Source organism: Malurus melanocephalus, unplaced genomic scaffold (genome assembly GCF_030028575.1).
Source record: "Malurus melanocephalus ecotype Western Australia unplaced genomic scaffold, MMel_1.1 scaffold_228, whole genome shotgun sequence".
NCBI classification, from domain to species: Eukaryota; Metazoa; Chordata; class Aves; order Passeriformes; family Maluridae; genus Malurus; species Malurus melanocephalus.
In genome coordinates this window covers 1,081,185-1,102,004 of record NW_026623460.1, presented here as the reverse complement: position 1 = coordinate 1,102,004, position 20,820 = coordinate 1,081,185, and the positions used below count along the sequence as shown (strand labels likewise).

Below are 20,820 nucleotides of genomic sequence, written 5' to 3'. Positions count from 1 at the left end.
AGCCAGTACTTCTGCGGTACGCTCAAGGCTCTGATCGTAACAAATTCTTTATGTCTCATCAGGATGTAAGAATGCTTTTGGTGCCGTTTAACAGCCATCTGTTACAGTGCTCTAAATTAGATTTCCTTAAAATTACCACTCTTTGTATATTGAGGTGCATTGTTTTAATTTGTTTCTGTGTATTTTGTGTAGTGACCTTTTCAGACACTTTCTTCAAAGAGGAGGCTCAGTTTTGGTGATATCAGGCATTAAAGTATAATGCTGGACTCTGATCCTGCAAGAGCCTTTGCACATTGTTATCTTTACAGCCTATGAGCTTCCAGTTCCATTACATTTCTTGGAATTGTTCTGTCTAAAAGGTGGAGCAGGTATGCAGAACCTCTGCCAGTTTAGGTCCAAAGTGACTGGACAATTCTGTGCTTTTTCTTGGTGTCAAAAGATAAATTAACAAGCCAGCATTTTTCTTATAAATTTGATTTGCAGTCTTATTTGAAACATAATTGAAGCAAAACATCCATATCCTGGTTTCTAGACTGTATTATGATTTTAAAAGCTGCTTCTCTTTCCTGTGCAAGTATTTTAAATGGGATAGGATAGCAGCATTCAAAGACTGCACGGGTGTCTGTCTGTGGCAGTAAATCATATTAAACGTTGGCACATAGTATGCTCCTTTTCTGGGGTCCAGTCACGAGGCCTTGAAAACAAATCCTTCAAACAAGACAAAACACTTTTAAAGGTGTTGCTTCAAAATCTGAACAGCCTGCAGTTGGAAAGTCACTGGGGAATTTGCAGTACTTATTGTTTCTTGACTTTCTGTGACAGCACACCACAGAGAAAAAAAAAAATGAAGAAAGCAGTCAAAGATACTTTGAGTACACTATTGCCTGTTGCATATTTAAGCAGCAGGGGTTTAAGTGGGATGATGAGCTGCATGGATTAATGCCTGTTCCTTTAAGCCCGAGATAGGCTGGAAAACTGCAGCTACACTGAAGTATTCATGTGGTAGAATTTTATTGTAAACCATTCACAATGGACTTTTTTCTAGTCAGCATTAATATTTTTATTGGGTTTTTAACAATTTTTACAGTGAGTTTTTAGGAAGAAGTTACTGCAAAATTGCCATATGCATTATTGGCAAGAGCATCTCTGAGTAACTCATTAAAAGGTTTCTCTTTGCTTGCAAGTGTGAAAATAGATTGATAGGGCTGATACAGAAACCCAGAAGGCATTTCTGGGATTTTCATCTCTTCCTTTTCCAATCAGTTTTGCTAAACAGAAACAGTTTCTCAGTGGAATAATTTCTTTGAGGATTCCATGGACTGTCACAACATAATACTAGGTTTATTGTAGTACTTTGAGCCAAAATGGAAGTTCAGAAATGGTAATCAGGTGGAGAAATGACAGAGAGGCAATATACACAAGGTGTGCTAGTATATCCACCACTCTGATATCTCACCCATGGCCATGCAGGCTTTAAGATTTTCCTTTTGAAATTGATCATAGCTTTTGTAAAGGCTTATATTCTTCTGAGGTTCTAGCAAACAAGCTCTTACCGCAGGAGCTTCAGGAAACCATAGGTAGAGTTTGACAGTGCTTGTCTTTATGACTTCCTGTGTGGTTTTCTTATTCACAGTTACACATTAGTTGGCCCTGCAAACATAGAGTGCTTAGCCAGTGGCGAGTGGAGTGTGAGCCATCAGCAGTGCCTGGCAGTATCCTGTGATGAACCACCCCACGTGGAAAATGCATTCCCAGAGAGTGGCCACCGCCTCTTTGGCGATATAGCTTATTACTTCTGCTCGGATGGTTACAGCCTGGCTGATAACTCTCAGCTGCTTTGCAATGCAGAAGGGAAGTGGGTGCCTCCAGAGGGCAGGGACATGCCCCACTGCATAGCTGATTTCTGTGAAAAGCCATCCTCCGTCTCATACAGCATCCTGGAGTCCATTAGCAAAGCCAAGTTTGCAGCTGGCTCCGTCGTGAGCTTCAAGTGCATGGAAGGCTTTGTGCTGAACACTTCAGCCAAGATCGAATGTCTTCGAGGGGGCCAGTGGAATCCTTCTCCCCTGAGCATCCAGTGCATCCCCGTTCGCTGCGGAGAGCCTCCCCACATCAGCAATGGCTATGCCAGTGGGTCCAACTACAGCTTTGGAGCAGTGGTGGCTTACAGCTGCAACAAGGGCTTCTACATCAAGGGAGAGAAGAAGCGGACCTGTGAGGCCACCGGCAACTGGAGTGGCACTTTGCCCACATGCCACCCTGTGTCCTGTGGAGAACCACCACAGCTTGAGAATGGCTTTATTAAGGTATAGAATGAGCTTTCCCACCTGCCTGCTATGGCAAAGTGAATATATCTCCACAACTGTTGCTGTTATGTTTTGCTCTTCTGTTAATATTGAGGAAGCACATAATTGGATGGAATAAGAAAAAGAAAAAGCAGGTGGATTTGCCACAGAATTGTGTCTGAAAAGCATGAACACTTCCTTGTGATTTCCTATCATAAAGTGGGCTTTCACTTAGGAGACTCAGGATGCCATATGACATTCAGTTGTTTTCCTTAATGTCTTACTTCCTTAATGTTTGGTTCATTTCAAGTGCCTTCTGGAGATGTTTGAAGTACTGATGCCAGTTCACAAGCCCTGCTCTTTTCTCTGCTATGAAAAAAATCTGATACGCAATAGATAAATTACCGTAGGATAATTTCTTCTGATGCAAGCACATTTCTTTACTGAAGTCAGAACTTCCACTCCTTATCAAATTAAATTGCTATGATGCCTGAAGTTAAAAAACTTCTTGTGGCAGCCCAAACCTGTAATGACTGCTTAACCTGTGTTTTGCTTTGATGCAYGATGATACTATGGTAAGGAAGATCAAAAACACTATTGTAAAGATTTTAACATCGAATTTTTGAAGCATTTTTCTTCTGAACATCCTCTGTCCTTCCTCAAATCTAACTACCAGGGAATCTGCATTTGCTAAATTTGGAKGGGAGAGGTTGGCATTCCAGTTCCTAACTTGGTTTCCACCAGTAATAGCCAGAATTTCTTTTCAGACTCCCACACAGATACATCTCCTAACTAATGCGTATCACTTTGTTTTGTCTCCCATCCTGAGGTAGGATCATTCCTTCTGAATGTTCTTTATATCCACTCCAACTGTATAATCTTTATAGTTGGAGAAATTTTTYAGTACCTCAATCAGAGCTCAGCCTGCAACTTTGAGGTGCTCCTCAGCTGCCTGCTCAAGGCACTGCAGCTGTAGATGTGGTATTCATAAATGCCTCCTAGCTGCAGTAGATTTGAGGCTTCCCACCTTAGATGCACCTGGAAGCTAAAGAATCATGACAACAACTGGCCATTTGATGGCACCTACCCCTGGTTCGTTCCTTTTCTATCTCCCTGTTTGTATGTATTTTGGTCTCATGGGTCAGGAAGGGAGAAAGCAGAGGAATTCTTTTCCAGCTTTTACCTTTTAAGCCTTGAATTTTCTGTATTCTTTTGGTAGTGCTCTCAGTTTTCCTGACAACAAAGTGCATTATTTGAGGCAAGATATTTTGTGCCAGTTACTTGCCTTCATTCCTTCAGAAACAGCCTTTACTTCTGTCCAAGATTCAGCTACAAGCTARACCAGGAAAACACAAGAAATTAGATCAGTCTCCTATTGCCCAAATTGTGCATCTTCATTTCAGGCATATCTTTGTCTTACCTGTTTTTCAGGAAACCACTGGACACTCCTTTGAGAATCAGGCAACTTATGAATGTGACTCTGGTTACCAGCTGGTGGGGAGCTCAGTGTTTATCTGCCAAGCAAATCGACAATGGTACAGTGAGTCACCTCCTTACTGTGCTCCCCTCAGCTGTGGAAAACCACCAGCCATCCAGCATGGCTACTCCAAGGGAGAAGCTTTTGATATGGGCTCCAGAGTTGAGTTTTTCTGTGATGAAGGCTATGAGTTGATTGGAGATGTTTCATGGACATGTCAGAAGTCTGGGAAATGGAGCAAAAAGCAAAGCCCCAAGTGTGTGCCAACAAAATGCCCAGAACCACCCTTGGCAGAAAATCAGCTGGTCTTGAGGGAAGTGTCTTACCAAGTCGGTGTTGTACAGTTCTCCTGCAAGGAGGGTTATGTTTTGCATGGCTCCTCTGTACTGAAATGTTTGCCATCCCAGCAGTGGAATGATTCCTTTCCATTCTGCAAGGTTGTACAATGTCCATCACCTCCCTATATCCCTTTTGGTGACCCCTTGACTTCATCCCTTCATTTTGGTAGCACTGTGAAATACATCTGTGTGGATGGGTTTTTACTGAAGGGTGAATCCACCGTCAGATGCCAGGCTGATGGCTCATGGAGCTTGCCTTTGCCAGAATGTATTCCTGTGGAGTGCCCTCAACCAGAAGAAATTCAGAACGGCATAGTTGATGTGCAGGGCCTCACCTTCCTTAGCACAGCCCTCTACACATGTAAGCCAGGTTTTGAACTGCTCGGGAACACAACTGTCCTCTGTGGAGAAGATGGACAGTGGCTTGGAGGAAGGCCAGTTTGCAAACCTATTCAATGCCCAAGGCCTAAGAAGATACTCAATGGCAAATACTCATTCACAAACTTCCATTATGGCCAGACAGTTAGGTATTTCTGTGACAGGGGTTTCCAGCTCCAAGGAGAGGAAACGCTGAGATGCCTAGAAACAGGAGAGTGGAGTACAGAGGTTCCCTCTTGCAAAGCCATAAATTGTCCACCCCCTCAACCCATCGAGAATGGCTTTGTGGAGGGTGCAGATTATAGCTACGGGGCCATGGTCATTTACAGCTGTGTGCCAGGCTTCCAGCTGTCAGGCCTTGCCATGCAGACCTGTGAAGAATTGGGGTGGTCTAGCTCCACACCAACCTGCCTTCCAACAGACTGCGGCCTGCCTCCTCACATTGACTTTGGGCAGTATGTGCAGTTGAGACAWGGGGAAAGGCGTTCTGACCAGCAGGATGTTACAGAGAGTCCCTCCCTTTCGCATATATTAGTGGCTGACAATGTGAAAGACTTCAAAAGTTCCCTGAAGGAGGACAGTGCAATGCAGCTCACCACTTTCTTATTTGGAACTATCATTTTATACACATGTTTCTCTGGCTATGAGCTGCTGGGAAACCCTGTTCTAGCTTGCCAAGAGGATGGAGCATGGAATGGCACTGCCCCTGCCTGTGTTTCAATAGAGTGCACCCTGCTGTCCCCCCCAGAGAACGGCTTTTTGCACGTCACTGAGAACACGCTGGGGAGTGCAGTGCGGTACACCTGCAGGCCAGGATTCACGCTCGTTGGCTCTGACACACGGCTGTGCCTGCCAAGTCGGCAGTGGAGTAACGCTGCTCCTTACTGCAAAGCGATAACGTGCAATTCACCTGCCCAGCTTATGAACGGGAAGATAAGAGGGGGAAACTACACCTATGGGAGTGTTGTCTACTATGAGTGTGATCCTGGTTACCAGTTAAATGGCCCCACAGAGAGGAGATGCCAAGAGAACCAGAAATGGGATGGCAGTGAACCGATTTGCATTCCTGTTTCCTGCAGCCCACCACCAGTTTTAGAGAATGGTCAGGTGACTGGAGAGGATTACACATTCCAGAGACATACAGAGTATAGCTGCAACGAAGGTTTCCAGTTAGATGGGGACAGGAGTAGAGTCTGCCTTGCAAATGGAAGCTGGAGCGGAATCACTCCAGTTTGCAAAGCTGTGACCTGCCCTGTGCCGTTGCCTCTTCCCAACGGGAGAACTACTGGCTCAGATTTTAGTTTTAGGAAAGAAGTGCACTATCGCTGCAATGATGGTTATAGCCTGCAAGGAGCATCCACGCTTACCTGTCAGAGTGATGGTACCTGGGACTCAGAAGCTCCACACTGCAAACCAGTCATTTGTGGACCACCTGAAGACATCTCCCATGGCTTTCTGAATGGTTCAGCCTTTACTTTTGGGGATTTTGTCCACTACATATGCTTCCCTGGTTATCAACTGCTTGGCAATCCCTTCCGGCAATGTCTGTCCAATGGCTCCTGGAGTGGAAGCCTTCCATCTTGCCTACCCTGTCTGTGTCCTACACCACAGATTCAGAATGGGGTAGTTCTTGGTACAGATTTCAGCTGTGGGATAAGTGTCCAATTTCAATGCCTTGAGGGCTTCAAACTGCTGGGGCCTTCAGAAGTCACGTGTGAGGCAGCTGGCAAATGGAGCTCTGGGTTTCCTCGCTGTGGACAGATTTCCTGCGGTGCTCCACCCATCATTCCCAACACATTTATCAATGGGAGCAGCTCTGAAGATGAGAACACCATCATCTATACCTGCCTGACAGGTTTCGTTATGAAGGGGAGTCCAGAACTGACTTGTGTGGAGTCTGGTGTGTGGAAGAAGCCATACCCAAGCTGTGAGCTGTTAAGCTGTGGCCCACCACCATCTATCCCAAATGCAGAGGTCCTTGGGAACACTTACACTTATGGAAGTAAGGTCCAGTACAGGTAAGGATGATACTGCTATTCTGTTTTCATTAAAAGTCCCTGAAGGAATTAAAATTGACGGTTTATGTACCCTTAGTTTGTGCAAGTTTATATATACTCAGATTGACAAAGCCCACAYTGCCATGCACTTTATAAAATATTATTTGGACCGCTTCTGAAAACTCCAGAAAGGCATTTCAGTCTGTTGGGCTGATGCCCCCACTGACTTTAATTTCCCGTTTCCATTTACTTTTCTGTTCTCCTCTGAAGCACTGGTTTCAGTATACAGGTTTTGTTAGCAGATGACAGCAACAGTCAGTAGGGTGTTCAGCTTCTCTCCTCGTGACATTGCATTTATGATTTCCTTCTGCACGTGCCTGCTATAATACAGAAAGGCTGATATCCTTCTTGTCCCATCTTCTGTACTGCAGCACTGTGCTGTCAGCAAGTTACTCCTTTGTCAGATATGAGAAACTGAGGGGCTTTGTTAATTTCCAGGAATGTGTACAATACTCTTTCTCCAAGATGGAGAAAGTCTTGGCAAAAGGGGAGGTGTTGTTTTCATGGTAAAAATGGTTTGGGACAGAACTGGGACAGGGATGGCAGGTGGGTGTATTGAACAGGGTCAGTCATTCCCATGCAGCTTTAACAAAGGAAAGGGAATGTTGCTGCCATTCTACAGGTGAGCCCACTAGTGCAAACCAGTTGAGTTGTTCTTGATAAAGCACCATTGAATCAGCCTTAAATGTCTAAGCAAATGGTCTGTGGTCAGGTTAGGGTTTGGTTTGTGCTTGGAAGACAGTGGGACCATCTTTAGAATTGTTTGGTGTTCACAGACACTATTTACTTCACCAAAGACCCTCCTAGGGAGGACAGTGTAGAAACTTCACTACAACATCCAAGCACTAAAGCCACCAGCTCACTTTCCACTGTCATGCTGCACCAGCATGAAACAACTGGAAATGAAGTCTGAAGTCTCCAGCTCTTGCAACAGAATGAACACAGTCCAGAAGTGCTTCTTACAGGTTTACCTTGAAATAATAGAGAAGTCTCGAGATGTGCTAATTTACTAGTAATGCTGAAAAAGTGCTGTCCTGACTCTCTAATTTCTGGGTTAGCTCATTTCTAGCTGTGTCTCTGTGGTCAGGTCTTCATGCTGTGTTGCAGATGTCTGGAAGGCTACACAATGGCGACAGAAGTGGATGCATGCACATGCCAGGAAGATGGACAGTGGTCTGCTCAAAGTATTTCCTGTTGCCCCAGGAAGTGTCCCCTCCCAGAAAATATCACTAATGTAATTGCACTTGGGAACAACTTCACTGTGAACACAAGCATCACTTTGTCATGTGTAGAAGGCTACACTCTGGTGGGAGCAAGCACATCTACATGCAAGGTACAGTTTTATTAGCACTGTTTCATTCTGCTGGCTTTCTTGAACTCAGGAGTCCTTCTCATACCTTCCTTATCTATTCAACCTTAATTGGTCACAACAAAAAATTCAAAATATGTCCTGCAAAATAAAATTTGATTGTTTCCCAGTAAAAACAATTACTTGTTTTCTATGTATAGATTTCCAGAACTAGAAATTATTTATTTCTTCTTCCATCAAAAGGTAATGCTGTCCTTTAGAAAGGCATGTATTTCGTCACATTCCAGGCATTAAATCATGTATGAGATTTTAAATAATTATGTGCAAGGTTTCTAATGTATTTGAGGATTGCATGCAAAGCTCTTTTTCTCTGGAATAATAGGCAACACATATTTGAATCCACTGTACACCTGTAGAAACTTGAATCCTCTTAACATTAAAGGACAAACATCTTCATTAATTCTACTGGTACCCTTCTGTCACATTAGCTGTGGACAGCCTCATCTTAAGTTTGTAAATAGACTTTTAAGTCACTACATATGCTTACATGGGAAAAGCTGAGCATGTGTGGGTTTGCAGAACGAGTATTTCTTACGGAAAGATTTTCTCCTTACTTTGCTGTTTCAAATATCTGTGGAAGTAGGAGTATCTTTGACAAATGTTTCTTCAGGTATCAGACTTCCCTTAGTGAGTCAGAGAAGGCTGCTGAAGCACTTAGTCTTAGTGTTAGGCATTCAACCAGGAGAGAAATAAAAATATGAAATCAAGCAGATGTAGTTTTCATTCTTCTGATGTGTTTCCTAAGAAATTAGGTGACCTTGTACCCATAAACTTGCTTTCCCAAGCTTCTATTTCTATTTTACTTTTTGTTCCTTCTGTCTTAAGCTAAGAGTTCCTGCCAAAGCGAAGCTCCAGTCTATGTTGACATCCTAGAAGTGTTATTTAAATTGGCAAATTTTATGAAGGATTGAACAGATAATGTTAGACCTATAAACCCGCAACAATTAGATGCTTCTAACTATGATTTTCAATTTGATATGAATTTAACATATAAAGCAGTGCTTTTACACTTCTGATTACATTTGTTTTTCAGGAAAATGGTGTTTGGGTGCCACCATTTTCTGATAACATCTGCAGTCCTGTGTCCTGTGGAATTCCAGAGCCTCCAGACCATGGATTTGTGTTTGGCACTAAATACAATTACAAAGATGTGTCTCTTTATAAATGTGATTCTGGCTATGAGTTACAAGTAAGCAAGCTCAAATCTCCAACACTCTAAACTTTTAGTTGACATTTTCAGTTCCTGTATGATTGGTGTACACTGTTTCATCAATATTCATGTGTTCCGTTAACTGCCATAGAATCTGGGTGTCTGCTGATTTTGTTATTGTGTGTAGAGTGTTCATGGTATGTTTGGGACAGTCTTTGAATGGCTTAAGAGTCTTGTTAGAGCAGATATAAGAATCCTGTTCAGAGGTTTATGTTCAGCCTATATCTTGCACTGTTTGAGTTTTCATAACTGAAGTCCTCTGCAAATACAGCATTGCACAAGCTTGTGACCATAAGTCATGGGAGAATTAATTTCTCAGGTGCTGCTCTCTTGACGTGGTTCTTTAGCGAGAGTTAGATTGCATTTTTTCCTTCCATTTTATAGTGTCCCAAGCATTGTGTCTGCTGTGCCCAGAGTTGTGCCTTCAAAGTTCCTGATGCACTCCACTGCCCTCAGTTCTATGACATTGGTAGAGGGTATTAAAGTGATWTATCAAAGATATTCCAGTTTGTTCAGTGGCAGCTTTGTTCCCTGATGAAAAAAGAGTCAGAGTTCTTTCCTGCCCATTGTTTTTGTTATGGCTTTAATCCCCACCCGAGCTCTGAAACAGCATTGCTTTCCCAGTATCAGGACTCAGGCTAGCAAGTTCAGAGCTGTCTCAGGGGTGTTTTCAAGAGATGCAGTGAATTTAAAAACGACAGTATGTTGCTGAGACACAGCACGATCACCACAATGACAGAGTGAGACATGAGATAGTGAGGAGTCTCCAGGACAGAGGCTGGCTCCTAATGCTGGTTTTGTGAATACCAAGCTGAGTGCAGGATTGTGCTTTCTTTGTACTGWCATAAGACCAGTTATTAATTAATAAGTTCACACATGAAAAATTACCTAGTCAGAAGCTAATTCACTCAGTCAAGATAAAACTAAGGTTCTGGAGAATGTTTAGGTAACAATTAATTTAATTCTCATTATGTTGTCAAACGTTCAGTATCACTGGGGATGGACGTGTTGGTATTTCAATAAAAATGTAGGGTTGCTGTTTCAAGTAATTTTTGGAGGTAATAAGACAGTGTTTTTATACAGTAGCAAGTTCTTCCAAGCTTTGTATTCCAGTTTCGCCACCTAGTGTCAAACTGTGTCCTTGCTGTTGAAGAGAAGTCCTGTTTCGTTCCTTTGGGAAGCAAAACAGATTGGGTGTGRTGCCATACAACACCCATGTCAAACAACTGCCCTCTATCAACGGGTTTGCTTTTYAGAGAAAGTACATTACATCAAGGGACATCAAAATTAGATATTATTCTCCACCTTGCAGAATAAAATAAGAATTAAATCCTGGGCTATTAGACTGTCTATAAGCCTATATATAAGAAAGAAATAATGTAATTTATAGTCAGATATAAAAAATGAGTGTTTGGGATGTGGTTAAATCAGCTCATCACATTTATAAAACACAAGCTTGTACTATTGTTGAAAAATTTGGTCACTGAATCTCCTATAAGTGAGTCCTGAAAGGAGATTTGTCATCACAACACATTCCTGGAAACAAGAATGATAAATCTGACAAAAAAGGCGGTACTCCAGAAAGATGGWCAAGAGAACTGAATAAATGGCCCCACAAAGTTTTGTTTTATAAAGAATACCCATTATTTYGCAGAAAGGAGTTCTACTGTAAAATCTACGAGTAGACTTAGGCTGTAGCACTTAATTTTCTCTTTACATGGAGAAAAGAACCCCTTGCCTTGCTGGATACTGAAGTTAATGGGAGAAAAGAGTTAACTAAGTAAAGTTGTTGTCTGAGCATTTTCATTTGTTTCACAGGGTGATGCAGAGCGGACTTGCCAGGAAGACAAGCTTTGGAGTGGCACAGTACCAGTGTGCAGAAGTATGTTCTATCTGAGTCTATCACTTAGTGTTGGTCAAGGGTGGTATCACACAACAGAAAGCAGTAATGCTCATTTTGCTTTGTAACTCATACTGTGTGCTTTTACCTAAACATTTTTGGTAAGTACTACTGGAAGAGTTGAAGAATTGCTGATGTGTGCAGGTAGTAGTGTGAAGGAAATCTCWGCACCTTTCTGCCTTGCTGCTGTGCAGAGAGCTTCCAGGTTTAAATAGTTCTGACACTTGAGGTCATGATTTCTGGGATTACTGAGAACCTCTGAACACATGAGTTGCCAGGAGTCACAGGTATTTAGCATCTTCAAATGTAATTTTATGGATATTCATTCTCAAATGTACTTCGCTCCTCTGAGATGTCATTGATTGCAGTGCCCAAATAGGCATTTCTACATCAGTGCTTACGTGGACTTCAGCTGTTGGCTAAAAGGCAACAGTTTCCTGAGGCTTCTTGATAGCACAGCCACRGGATATTTTTTTAAGAAAGAAATGGAAGCACCATTCAGAGCATGATTCTGCTCTGCTACGTGCGACAAATTCCTGGCGATGACCGGAGAGCTGTTGTGTTATTTCCTGTTTCTCATAGTAGAATCTGTGGAGAAGCTGTGAACAGGACAGGCCATATAAATTATGTTTGATTGGAAAGTATTGCTTACATTACAGGAGTATCATGTGGACTCCCAGACATGATAGAAAATGGATCTGTTCAGGGAGAGGAGTTCCTGTTTGGCAGTGAAGTTTTTTACAGCTGTGACCCTGGCTTTGAGCTGCAGGGACCAAGCCGAAGGATTTGCCATGTTGACAAAAAGTGGAGCCCTTCCGCCCCTACGTGCAAGCGTAAGTAGCAAGCAGAGCCATGTGGTGTCTAGGAAAGCTGGGGACGAGGAGAGTGTTTTGGCTGGCTTCCTCCTTGTCTTCTGCTCCAGCAGAAGGACTGTGAAAGGAGGAGCCAGAGGAAAAGCCAGTGGAGAAGTTCTCATTGGCAGTACCTCTCTAATCTGATGCAAGCCCCTTCTGGCACATTGAAATGGCACAAAAAGAGAGGGAGTCATGCTTAGGTCAGTGGGATAGCAGTGTGGCCTGCTGTATCTGACTTGCCTCGAGCTGTGGTTTGCAGAGCCTTGGACATCATGTTCACTCCCAGCACGCCAAAGCTAATATATCTTGGCCACGCAGCATGTCTGGATACCACAACTGTGTTCCCTGGAATCAAATTTTGGCTTTCTATAAAGAAGATAATTAATTGAGGGTGCTTGGAAAGAGGGATTMATTACTAACTACATATAACTTTTAAATAAAAGGCCAATATTTGTAGTCTTTACAAATAAATAGTTTTCCATCTTCTCRTGTCATAGTCCTATGTCTTGCATTCTTGTCACTCACCTCTGGTGAATTTACCTTGTCTCCACAATGTAGGACAGGGTTCAAGATCCTTCTTAACTGTTGCCTTTTTTCTTGAGCGCATATTACATCATCTTGTACTGTAGGGGCACAAAGGAGACCGGAAATGCAGCCTCAGGCTTGCTCAGAAGAAATATTYTGGATGCTCTGTTGACTTGAACACACCTCATAGCTTACAACACCATCAAATACATTTGGACACATTCTCAGGTGTCTGCAGCGTGAACCCCAGAGAAAGGGCAGGGAAGGAATTGAATAACCCTTTTTCATGTAACTGTTCACAGCTTTTTCCTCCCTGTGTTTCCATTAATTCAGTGTGAGAACAGAACTATCAGACAGTGTGGAACTGATGGACAGGACTCCATTGTGTGTGTAAAACCCTAAAGTTTCCTTCTCTCCTAGAAATTTCTTGTGGTCTGCATCCCTCCATTGAAAACGCAGAGGCCATTTCCACTGGAAGCACATACAGAAGTAATGTAACCTTTGTGTGCACCTCTGGATACCATCTTGTTGGGCCCCAGAATATCACATGTCTTGCCAATGGGAGCTGGAGCAAACCCTTGCCATGGTGCGAAGGTACCTGTTTGGTTTCATGTCCTGGAACATTCCAGCCTGGGATAAGCAAAAGCTCTTATACATGCATATCATATGATCCAGAGACTGTTACTTCTGAGAAATAATTCTGAGCTTCTGGAGTATCTGTCCATGGCGGGAAATGATGAAGAAATGATTTCCATCTTTCTGCCCCACTAAACCCAGTATGAAGTCATAAATGTGTCCTCGCTTCCCCATTTTGCTGACCTGAAAAAAAACGTATTACTGGGCTTTTCTTCATCTCTGGGAGGAGCTTCTTCTCTATGTTGGCTACATTTTCTTCCCAGGGTTACTGAATCAATGTTCTTCATGATTTATAAGTTTGTGGCTAYTTTAAACCTATTGTGTGACTAATTTGGGAATTGTTGGAAGTCTGAGGCTAATATCMAGCTAAATTAATAAGACCCCTTCCTTTGCAGAGACCAGATGCAAAATTCCAATTGTCTTGCTGAATGGCAAAGCCATTTATGAAAACAATACAGCTGGCAGTACAGTAACATATTTCTGTGAGAGGGGATACAGCTTGGAAGGAGAACCTGCAGCAGAGTGCACAAGYGATGGAAGATGGAGTAATCCCTTGCCTCTCTGTAAACGTGTGTGTTTGCTTTGTAATGGAAAAATGTCTCAATTTGTAAGCACTACAGGCCAGGCTACTCTTCATTTAAACTGGCAGTAAATTAGAGCAGCTTCTGCAGATCTTAGTGGAAATGTCTTGTAATTTTTATCCGGACTAGTCAAGAACRGAATTTGTCCTTGTAGTTATAAAAATCAGTTTGACCTACATTGGGAGATTTGTTGGTGTGCATCCCGTTTTTGCATAGACACAACAGGAACTGTTACTGATACRAGTTAAAGCATTAACTTCTCTGAGTGTATTTTTGTGACAGTAAAAAAAAAAAAAAACAAGTTGTCTTCTGCACAGTTCGCTTGAGTTGGAAAGATGACATAAAATGGTATTATTACAGTCAATCACTCGACATATAGCAGAAGCAGGTGAGAGAAACATTTGGAGAAAAAGGCARAAGGGAGACTCCATTGTTGTCCACAAATGACATATTGAGAGGGTATAAAGAAAAAAGTGCCAGACTCTTCTCAGACMTGCACAGAAGTGGTAGAATGAAAGGCAATGGRCACTAGTTTAATAAAGGAAGCTTCAGTGAAGTTTTTGGAGAAACTTTTTACCATCAACACATGTCAAATAGAGGAACAGAAACCCAGAGAAGACATGAAATTTCCATCCCCGGAGTTACTCAGATTTCAGCTGGTCAGGTTCCAGAGCAACTTCTGACCGAGTTGGCCCTGCTTGGAGGAGCAGGTTGGATTTAGTGGCAACATAAATTGTGCAGTACTGTGAAATAGCACGTTATGTACATAAGCACCGCGCGCACACACCCACAGTAGCTTTCCTTATTCCTTGTATTATTGCTGTATGTGTCTGTAATTAATCTTAAGACCTAGTGTAGTCTTAGGATAGTTAATTGATACTTAATTTTTATATTACAAAATTTTGTATGAAATTTTGTATTAATTTCATATKAGTTATTAATCCTAATCCTAAATTCATAGGATTTTAGTATCAAGAAACTGGCATAAATCTCTGCTCTTTATGGATTTAATCTTCTCCACATTTGTGATGAGATGAATAGACCATGCAAAAACAGCCCAGCAAACTCACAGCCAGCAATAAATAAAACTAGAAAAAAATCTAAACTATAACGAATGTCACAGTAAGTCTCTAATAAAACATCAGGATTTTTGTTGCTCTTTCTTGGTCTAGCCCCTCAGAACATGAAGTAGGATAGGTCTGGTTCTCTTTTATAGAAAGGTGATGGTAAACAGGAAGGACAAGAGAGAAGGAAACAAGTAGGATATTCCTCGGTTAAATCCCTAGTATGTCTGTCTTGGYATCAGCAAAGTATGGTAGCAAGCCATGTGACAGCAGTGAATCAAACTTCTTTTATTATTATTTTGTGACCCAAATCTCATAATTTCAAATCAAATTATAAATTGGATTCATATGCAGCATCCATTTCTATTGCTTTTCATATGTTTTGGGTTTGAAATCTGCAGGAACTATTCTAAAGTGTTCTCTCTTCCTTCCATCTCTTTTTCTTCCCTTCTGCTTTTCACTCACACCCTTTCTTTATACAGCAAACCCTTGTCCTGTGCCTTTCATAATCCCTGAGAATGCCCTTTTGTCAGAGGTGGACTTTCATGTTGGTCAGAACGTATCCATCAGGTGCAGGGAAGGCTACCAACTGAAAGGACAGTCTGTGATCACCTGTAATGCTGATGAGACCTGGACTCCAGCAACAGCCAAGTGTGAAAGTAAGTACATGACACACGGTTCCACAGGGATTGGTACTTTCCAGAGGGCTCTGAGAAGCTCTACAGTGGAGCTGTACATTTATGATATCTCGACAGTATTCATCCTACTATCTACTGGGCCCTTCTGTAAATATATGCTCAATTTACCTTTTGTGAGCCCTGGGATTGGGATTGATATTGGATACTCTAAGAATGATTCCCATGAGATTATGGGTGATGAGACAAGAGTTGCAGGAGGAGTTGATGCCTTTTATTGTATTTACTGATAGTGACAGAACGTGTAGCATCCTTTTGCAAGCATGTCTGAAAGCCTTTTGGCTTCTTGCAGGCAGTATTGGTTAGATGCATGAGATCACAGAATGGCTTGGATTTAAAGATCATCTAGTTCCAACCTGTCTGCCAAGGGCAGGTATGCCATTCACTACATCAGGTTGCTCAGGGCCCTGACCTGAGTGCGGCACTTTGCACTKGGACTTGTTGAACATCATGGGGTCCTCAGGGGCCCACTTCTCAAGTTTGTCCAGATCCCTGGGTACCAWTACTGATTTACCACCAGAGGTGTCTCTGGCACCACCCCCAGACAGCGTTGTGTCCAGGGTTAGAACCTCTATCACRTAGGTACTGCAGCTCACCAACACCTGGATGGTTTCTTTTGTTTAGAGATATCCTGCAGTCCCCCAGCTCATGTAGAGAATGCTCTGATTCATGGTAGCTCCTATCAGTATGGAGACATGATCACCTATTCGTGCTACAGTGGGTACATGCTGGAAGGGCCCCTGCGCAGCATTTGCTTGGAAAATGGAACATGGACAACACCACCTACCTGCAAAGGTGAGTCTTYTTTATTAACAGAAGGATATCTTAACTTGCTTAATAAGCACAGAGGTATCATTCTAGGTGCAATAAAAATGAAAGTGAAATTTTTGCTAGTTTCAGTGCAATCGTAGTTTAATTCAGGGCATTTAAAGTGCAAGTTTGTSCTTTATTTCCAAGTTAAAGAGAAGTCTTTTCTCATAAGTCCTTAATAGTCTTACAGTTTCTTTCACTACAGTGTTGTATTCCATACCTAGGATCTTTTCTCCTGACATCGTTTGTGAGAAAATGACAGAACTATTCATGCTTCAGACATGCTGGGCTGTTTCTGAGAGGCACTGCCAGTCAGTTTTTCACAGTCAAAAATCAAGCACTGCAGAAACCAAAATAGAACAAATGGGTGCTTAGTCCCTCACTATGTCTCAAGCTCCTGAAGATCATTTTGCAATAAAAAATAGATTGATACAGTTCACTACATAATACGCACTAAGTAGTCTAAAAAATTCAAATTTAACAAGTTTAACAATGTACMAAAGTCCAGGATTTCTATGCTTGACATACCAGCAGCCATTTGTAATTTTTTGGTCTGTTGACCTAAAATGTTCACTTGCTTAAAGGAAAGAATTAATTTTTCCATACAGAAGATTAAAATAAATAGAAAGTTTTGAACAGAAAATGGGAGAAACAAATACAAAACAAAAGATTATAAACTCAACAATAAAAAATGTTTATAGGTGTATTCAGATACTAACCTTAAGCCATGAGGGATTAGTCACAGCAAAAGAGTGCTAGGGTCATAGGGCTTTGATGGAAGAGATCTTGCCATTTGCTATTTCCATATTAGAGGCTTGACTTGCACTCTGATGCTGGGTAACTGTGGAGCAGTGAGTTAGCTGCATTCTGAAGGCTTATTTGAGATTGTGGAAGAGCCGTCATATGACAAATTGAGCTTTAGGTACTTGGTTTAGAAAGCAAAAAACCTTACAACACAGCACTGTCCAGTCACAAGCAGCCCCATTTCTCTTCACACAGAAGAGGGAAAGTTCAAGGACACTCACCAGGGAACATTGGAGCCATCATCAGAGTTGTGAGGTCTGCCTCTCCTTCTGCAAGTCTCAGCTCCCCATGACAAAATAGAAATAACAGTTCTTTCTTCCTCTGAGACTTTCTGTCTAGGTCAGAAGCCCTTTGGAGAAGAAGGATTCTTGGAGGATCCTTTTTGAGTATTCTATGCTGTGCTAAACCTGGCTAAACATGGACCCCTCAACAGTTTTTTCATATTAATTCTAACAGCAAAATATTATTAATTCTGACACCTAAACAAGTTGAGTTGCCCTACTCTATAAAAGCAGGCACTCCATTAAATTTCTGTGTCTGATAGTTATGTGTTGCCTAAAAATCATGGATGAGTAGAGCATCTTGAGAAGAACCAGAACCAAAAAAGTGGGCTTGCAATTCCTGAATATTTCAGGAATAGAGAAGCTTCTCCTGAGAAAACAGGTTTGTCTTGGTTTTAGACCATGGCCTGYCACTGCCATGAAGAATTACTCATCAAGCAGCCAAGTAGAGAAGATTTGAAGTAAAAGCATGTGAGTTACTTCAGTTGTCGTGATTTATCTGAAGTCCTGTTGGAAATTTACACTCCCAAAACACCAGGCTGTTTCTGAAAAGTTTGTCTTTYTAAACTGCGATGGCTACAGAATTCAAGGGATCTCTGCATAGTAGCTGCTTTACCTAGGCTAGAATTCATTAGGAAAATAATTTGGATATTATAGTTCAAATTKTAACACTTCAGATTGCTCAACTGTACCTTTAATATCACCAGCTTTACTTTTTATTCTTATTCAATATTTTTTAGTTGYAAAGAACCCCCCTACTTTATGCTAAGGGATGTAAGTGTCTGCTAAGAAAGGTTCATGCCACTGGTTACCAGCAACTAGGAAAGGCTGATCTGCAAAGCATGGTCAGTCATGTCCTGCTTGCAACACTGCAGATTCTACTGGAACTGTTCAGAGGAGTAAGGGAAAATTATTTGTAAAAAATGAAGAGGTGGACAGATGCTGGGGGTGGAAAACAAAGCAAGATAACCTGTGCATTAAGGGAGGGGAATAACAATTTGCATCCCCTTTTCACCTAAAAGGAGAACAAAAAAGAACTAAAGATGTTTTTGAGAGGACTGTCCTRCATTTTCATGACACATGTCAAAGTGATCTTTCAAAACTGCTTTATAATTCATGTGAATGATTTTCCTAACAAAAGTCCTACAGGACCCAAGCCTTTGTGGTCTACATCAGAAACTACATGAAAGCACTCTTTGTAATGACTCATGCTGCATTTCTTGTTTATGGCTGTGTGAGTTGATTATTAATGTGTCCCAAGCCTGCTTGAAACACTCTGTCCTGGTTGAACAGGTTAGTTAATGTAAGTGTTATAATTAAAAAGCAACCTTCTTTAGCTTCTTTGGAAGAGCTCTCACCACAGCTGCACTTGCCTGGTGCACCATTGGTTAGAGGTTGCCAGCCAGATTCTGATCTGAGTTTCAGCCAGGACCTGCTGGTTGTAAATATCTGCAGGACTCATCAGGCTGCACAGATGCACACAGCTTACTTGACTCCAGTTTCTTCTTTCTGAAGTGCTGTGAAACCTGTCCTTTTCTGTTTGCCCTCTTCTGTGAGTGGTCAGTGTAGAGCTGCCARCCAGAAAGCTCATACTCCATCAGCAAACAAGAGCATTATGAGAGGAAAGCTGAGGCTGAGGAAATTGTTCTCTTGCAGCCACAGGGAAGCTTGTTGGAAAGCTGAGAAACAGATAACAGACTCTTTTCCCCCTTTCTGCCTCCAGTTTGTCTTGCAGCAATGCAATGCTTTTGTGTCCTGTGAAGATAACTCACAGGCATGAATTTACAAGCTGATCGTGAAAGACTGATACCATGGATGTGAGATCTACTACCAGTAACTTAAGTCACAAATTCATGGTTCCTGTTCTCTTCCCAGCACATCAGGACTGCATTTGCCCTGCTTGCTTTTACAATAGCAAAAAAAATGAGAATGAGATCCCAGCTTAACTTCCAGTCCCAAGTATTTCTCTAGTCTTGTCTGTTGATAAGAATAATCCCCACAGCTACAGACAAATAGTCTCTGCTTGTCTAAATTGGTGTATAGCAAGTGCACACCTAGAGATGATACTGTCTCACTCAGTTTCACAATCGGGACCTGGGCAGAAATCCAGGAAAAACCTATCTCATTCAGACATCTGATTGCCAAGTGGTAATTCTAAAAAAAAAAAAATCTAAAGAAATTTTGTAACTCATGAAATATCTGCATTTTCTACATTGGCAGAGAAAGAAAATACATTTCAATGACCWTATTTCACGGGCTTTGAATTTAATGTGGGGTATCATTCATACATGAATCTTTTATCTCACRTCCCATTATAAATTTGTTGGAATATTGTTTAAGTGGTGTAGATCACACAAAGCTTTAAATGKTTTTTTCATTGCACAAAAGAAATCTGTTTGGCACAGAAATCTGTTTGCCTTAGTCAACACCCAGAGACAAGCTGTCTGTGTAGTAATAGATATTTGTGCAAAAAAAARTGTTTAAAATCACTGTTAAAATGCTGCAACTTATGTTAACCTTTCAGAGCCYAAGGTGTCTTCCCGTTCTCATTATCAGCTGACATTTGATGGGAAGGATCTTCAGATTGGAAAATAAAATGGCAGAGCTTTGGCCTCATTTCAACAGACTCCAAGCTGTAGCGTGCAGCTTGGCATGGCTTAGCTCCAGGAGTGACTCAAGTTTGTCCCTCTGAGGGAAAGTTTTGCATTCCTTCCAATGTGGATTTCAGGTCTGAACAGTGTTTCAGTGTGCCAATCCACTGTTTATATTTAATACTAGTATTGAAGAAGATCTGAAACACTCAAAGTGAAGCACTTAAATGCATGCCTTGCTCGCCTAATAACTAATTAAAGATAGGATGCAATTAGCAGTTCAGATTGAGTTTCATGAGATTACTGTCAGTCTGATTACTTATTTGTGTTGTAGTATTGTCTCAAAGCCACAGTTTTTTATTTTCGGTGTATAGTATGTACATCAACAGGAGAATAATTGCACTTCCTCCAATAATCTTGAAGTGTAACATGCTTGTGCATAGCTTTCACCTGATTTTCTAAAGTMGTCCTGGTGTCCCTGGATGTATGAGCAGTACAGTGCAGTGCTATAGAAATGGCAATGAAGTCTGAAGTCTGTCCAGTCCAGGCAACATATTGGCCCGGCATGATAGTGTCCACTCCAAATTCCTCCTGATCCTTTTATGATCAGGTGCGTAGAATAGGAATGCAAGCCAAGGAGCACCAGTCAGCATGAATGCTAAGTGAGACTTACAGTCATATTTTAAGTTCCATAGATGAATACTGACTGTACCACTGCTGCACCCTTTTTGGTCACTTCTCATTATGCTGGATGATAGTGCAGTAAAAATTGCTTGTTCTACCACATTGTTAATCTTGTTTTTGACACACCACATATTATGTGGCATTATCTTGGTGTTTCATACCAAAGTTTGAAGAAAGCTTGATTCTGCTCTGATTCAGAGTCAATTTAGAAGTCCTGGGGCAGGGGATGAGGAGGCTAATAGGTTTTTGTGGTGTAGGGTATATTCATTTTATTTTGCAAA

At 41.7% G+C, this 20,820-nt stretch overlaps 1 protein-coding gene across 2 annotated transcripts in view; it reads left to right on the top strand.

Moving 5' to 3' along the window:
• Positions 1–20,820, top strand: part of SVEP1 (sushi, von Willebrand factor type A, EGF and pentraxin domain containing 1) — a 114,836-nt gene that overhangs the window by 86,297 nt on the left and 7,719 nt on the right. Inside the window, exons 37-46 of one of the 2 annotated variants that reach the window (XM_057374565.1) lie at positions 1,634–2,306; positions 3,717–6,496; positions 7,643–7,868; positions 8,938–9,093; positions 10,933–10,996; positions 11,674–11,847; positions 12,814–12,987; positions 13,425–13,598; positions 15,157–15,333; positions 15,994–16,164. In XM_057374565.1, coding sequence (XP_057230548.1) covers positions 1,634–2,306; positions 3,717–6,496; positions 7,643–7,868; positions 8,938–9,093; positions 10,933–10,996; positions 11,674–11,847; positions 12,814–12,987; positions 13,425–13,598; positions 15,157–15,333; positions 15,994–16,164 — 4,769 coding nt within the window. The remainder of the gene's footprint in view (positions 1–1,633; positions 2,307–3,716; positions 6,497–7,642; positions 7,869–8,937; positions 9,094–10,932; positions 10,997–11,673; positions 11,848–12,813; positions 12,988–13,424; positions 13,599–15,156; positions 15,334–15,993; positions 16,165–20,820) is intronic. The other variant, XM_057374566.1, reaches the window with a different exon arrangement.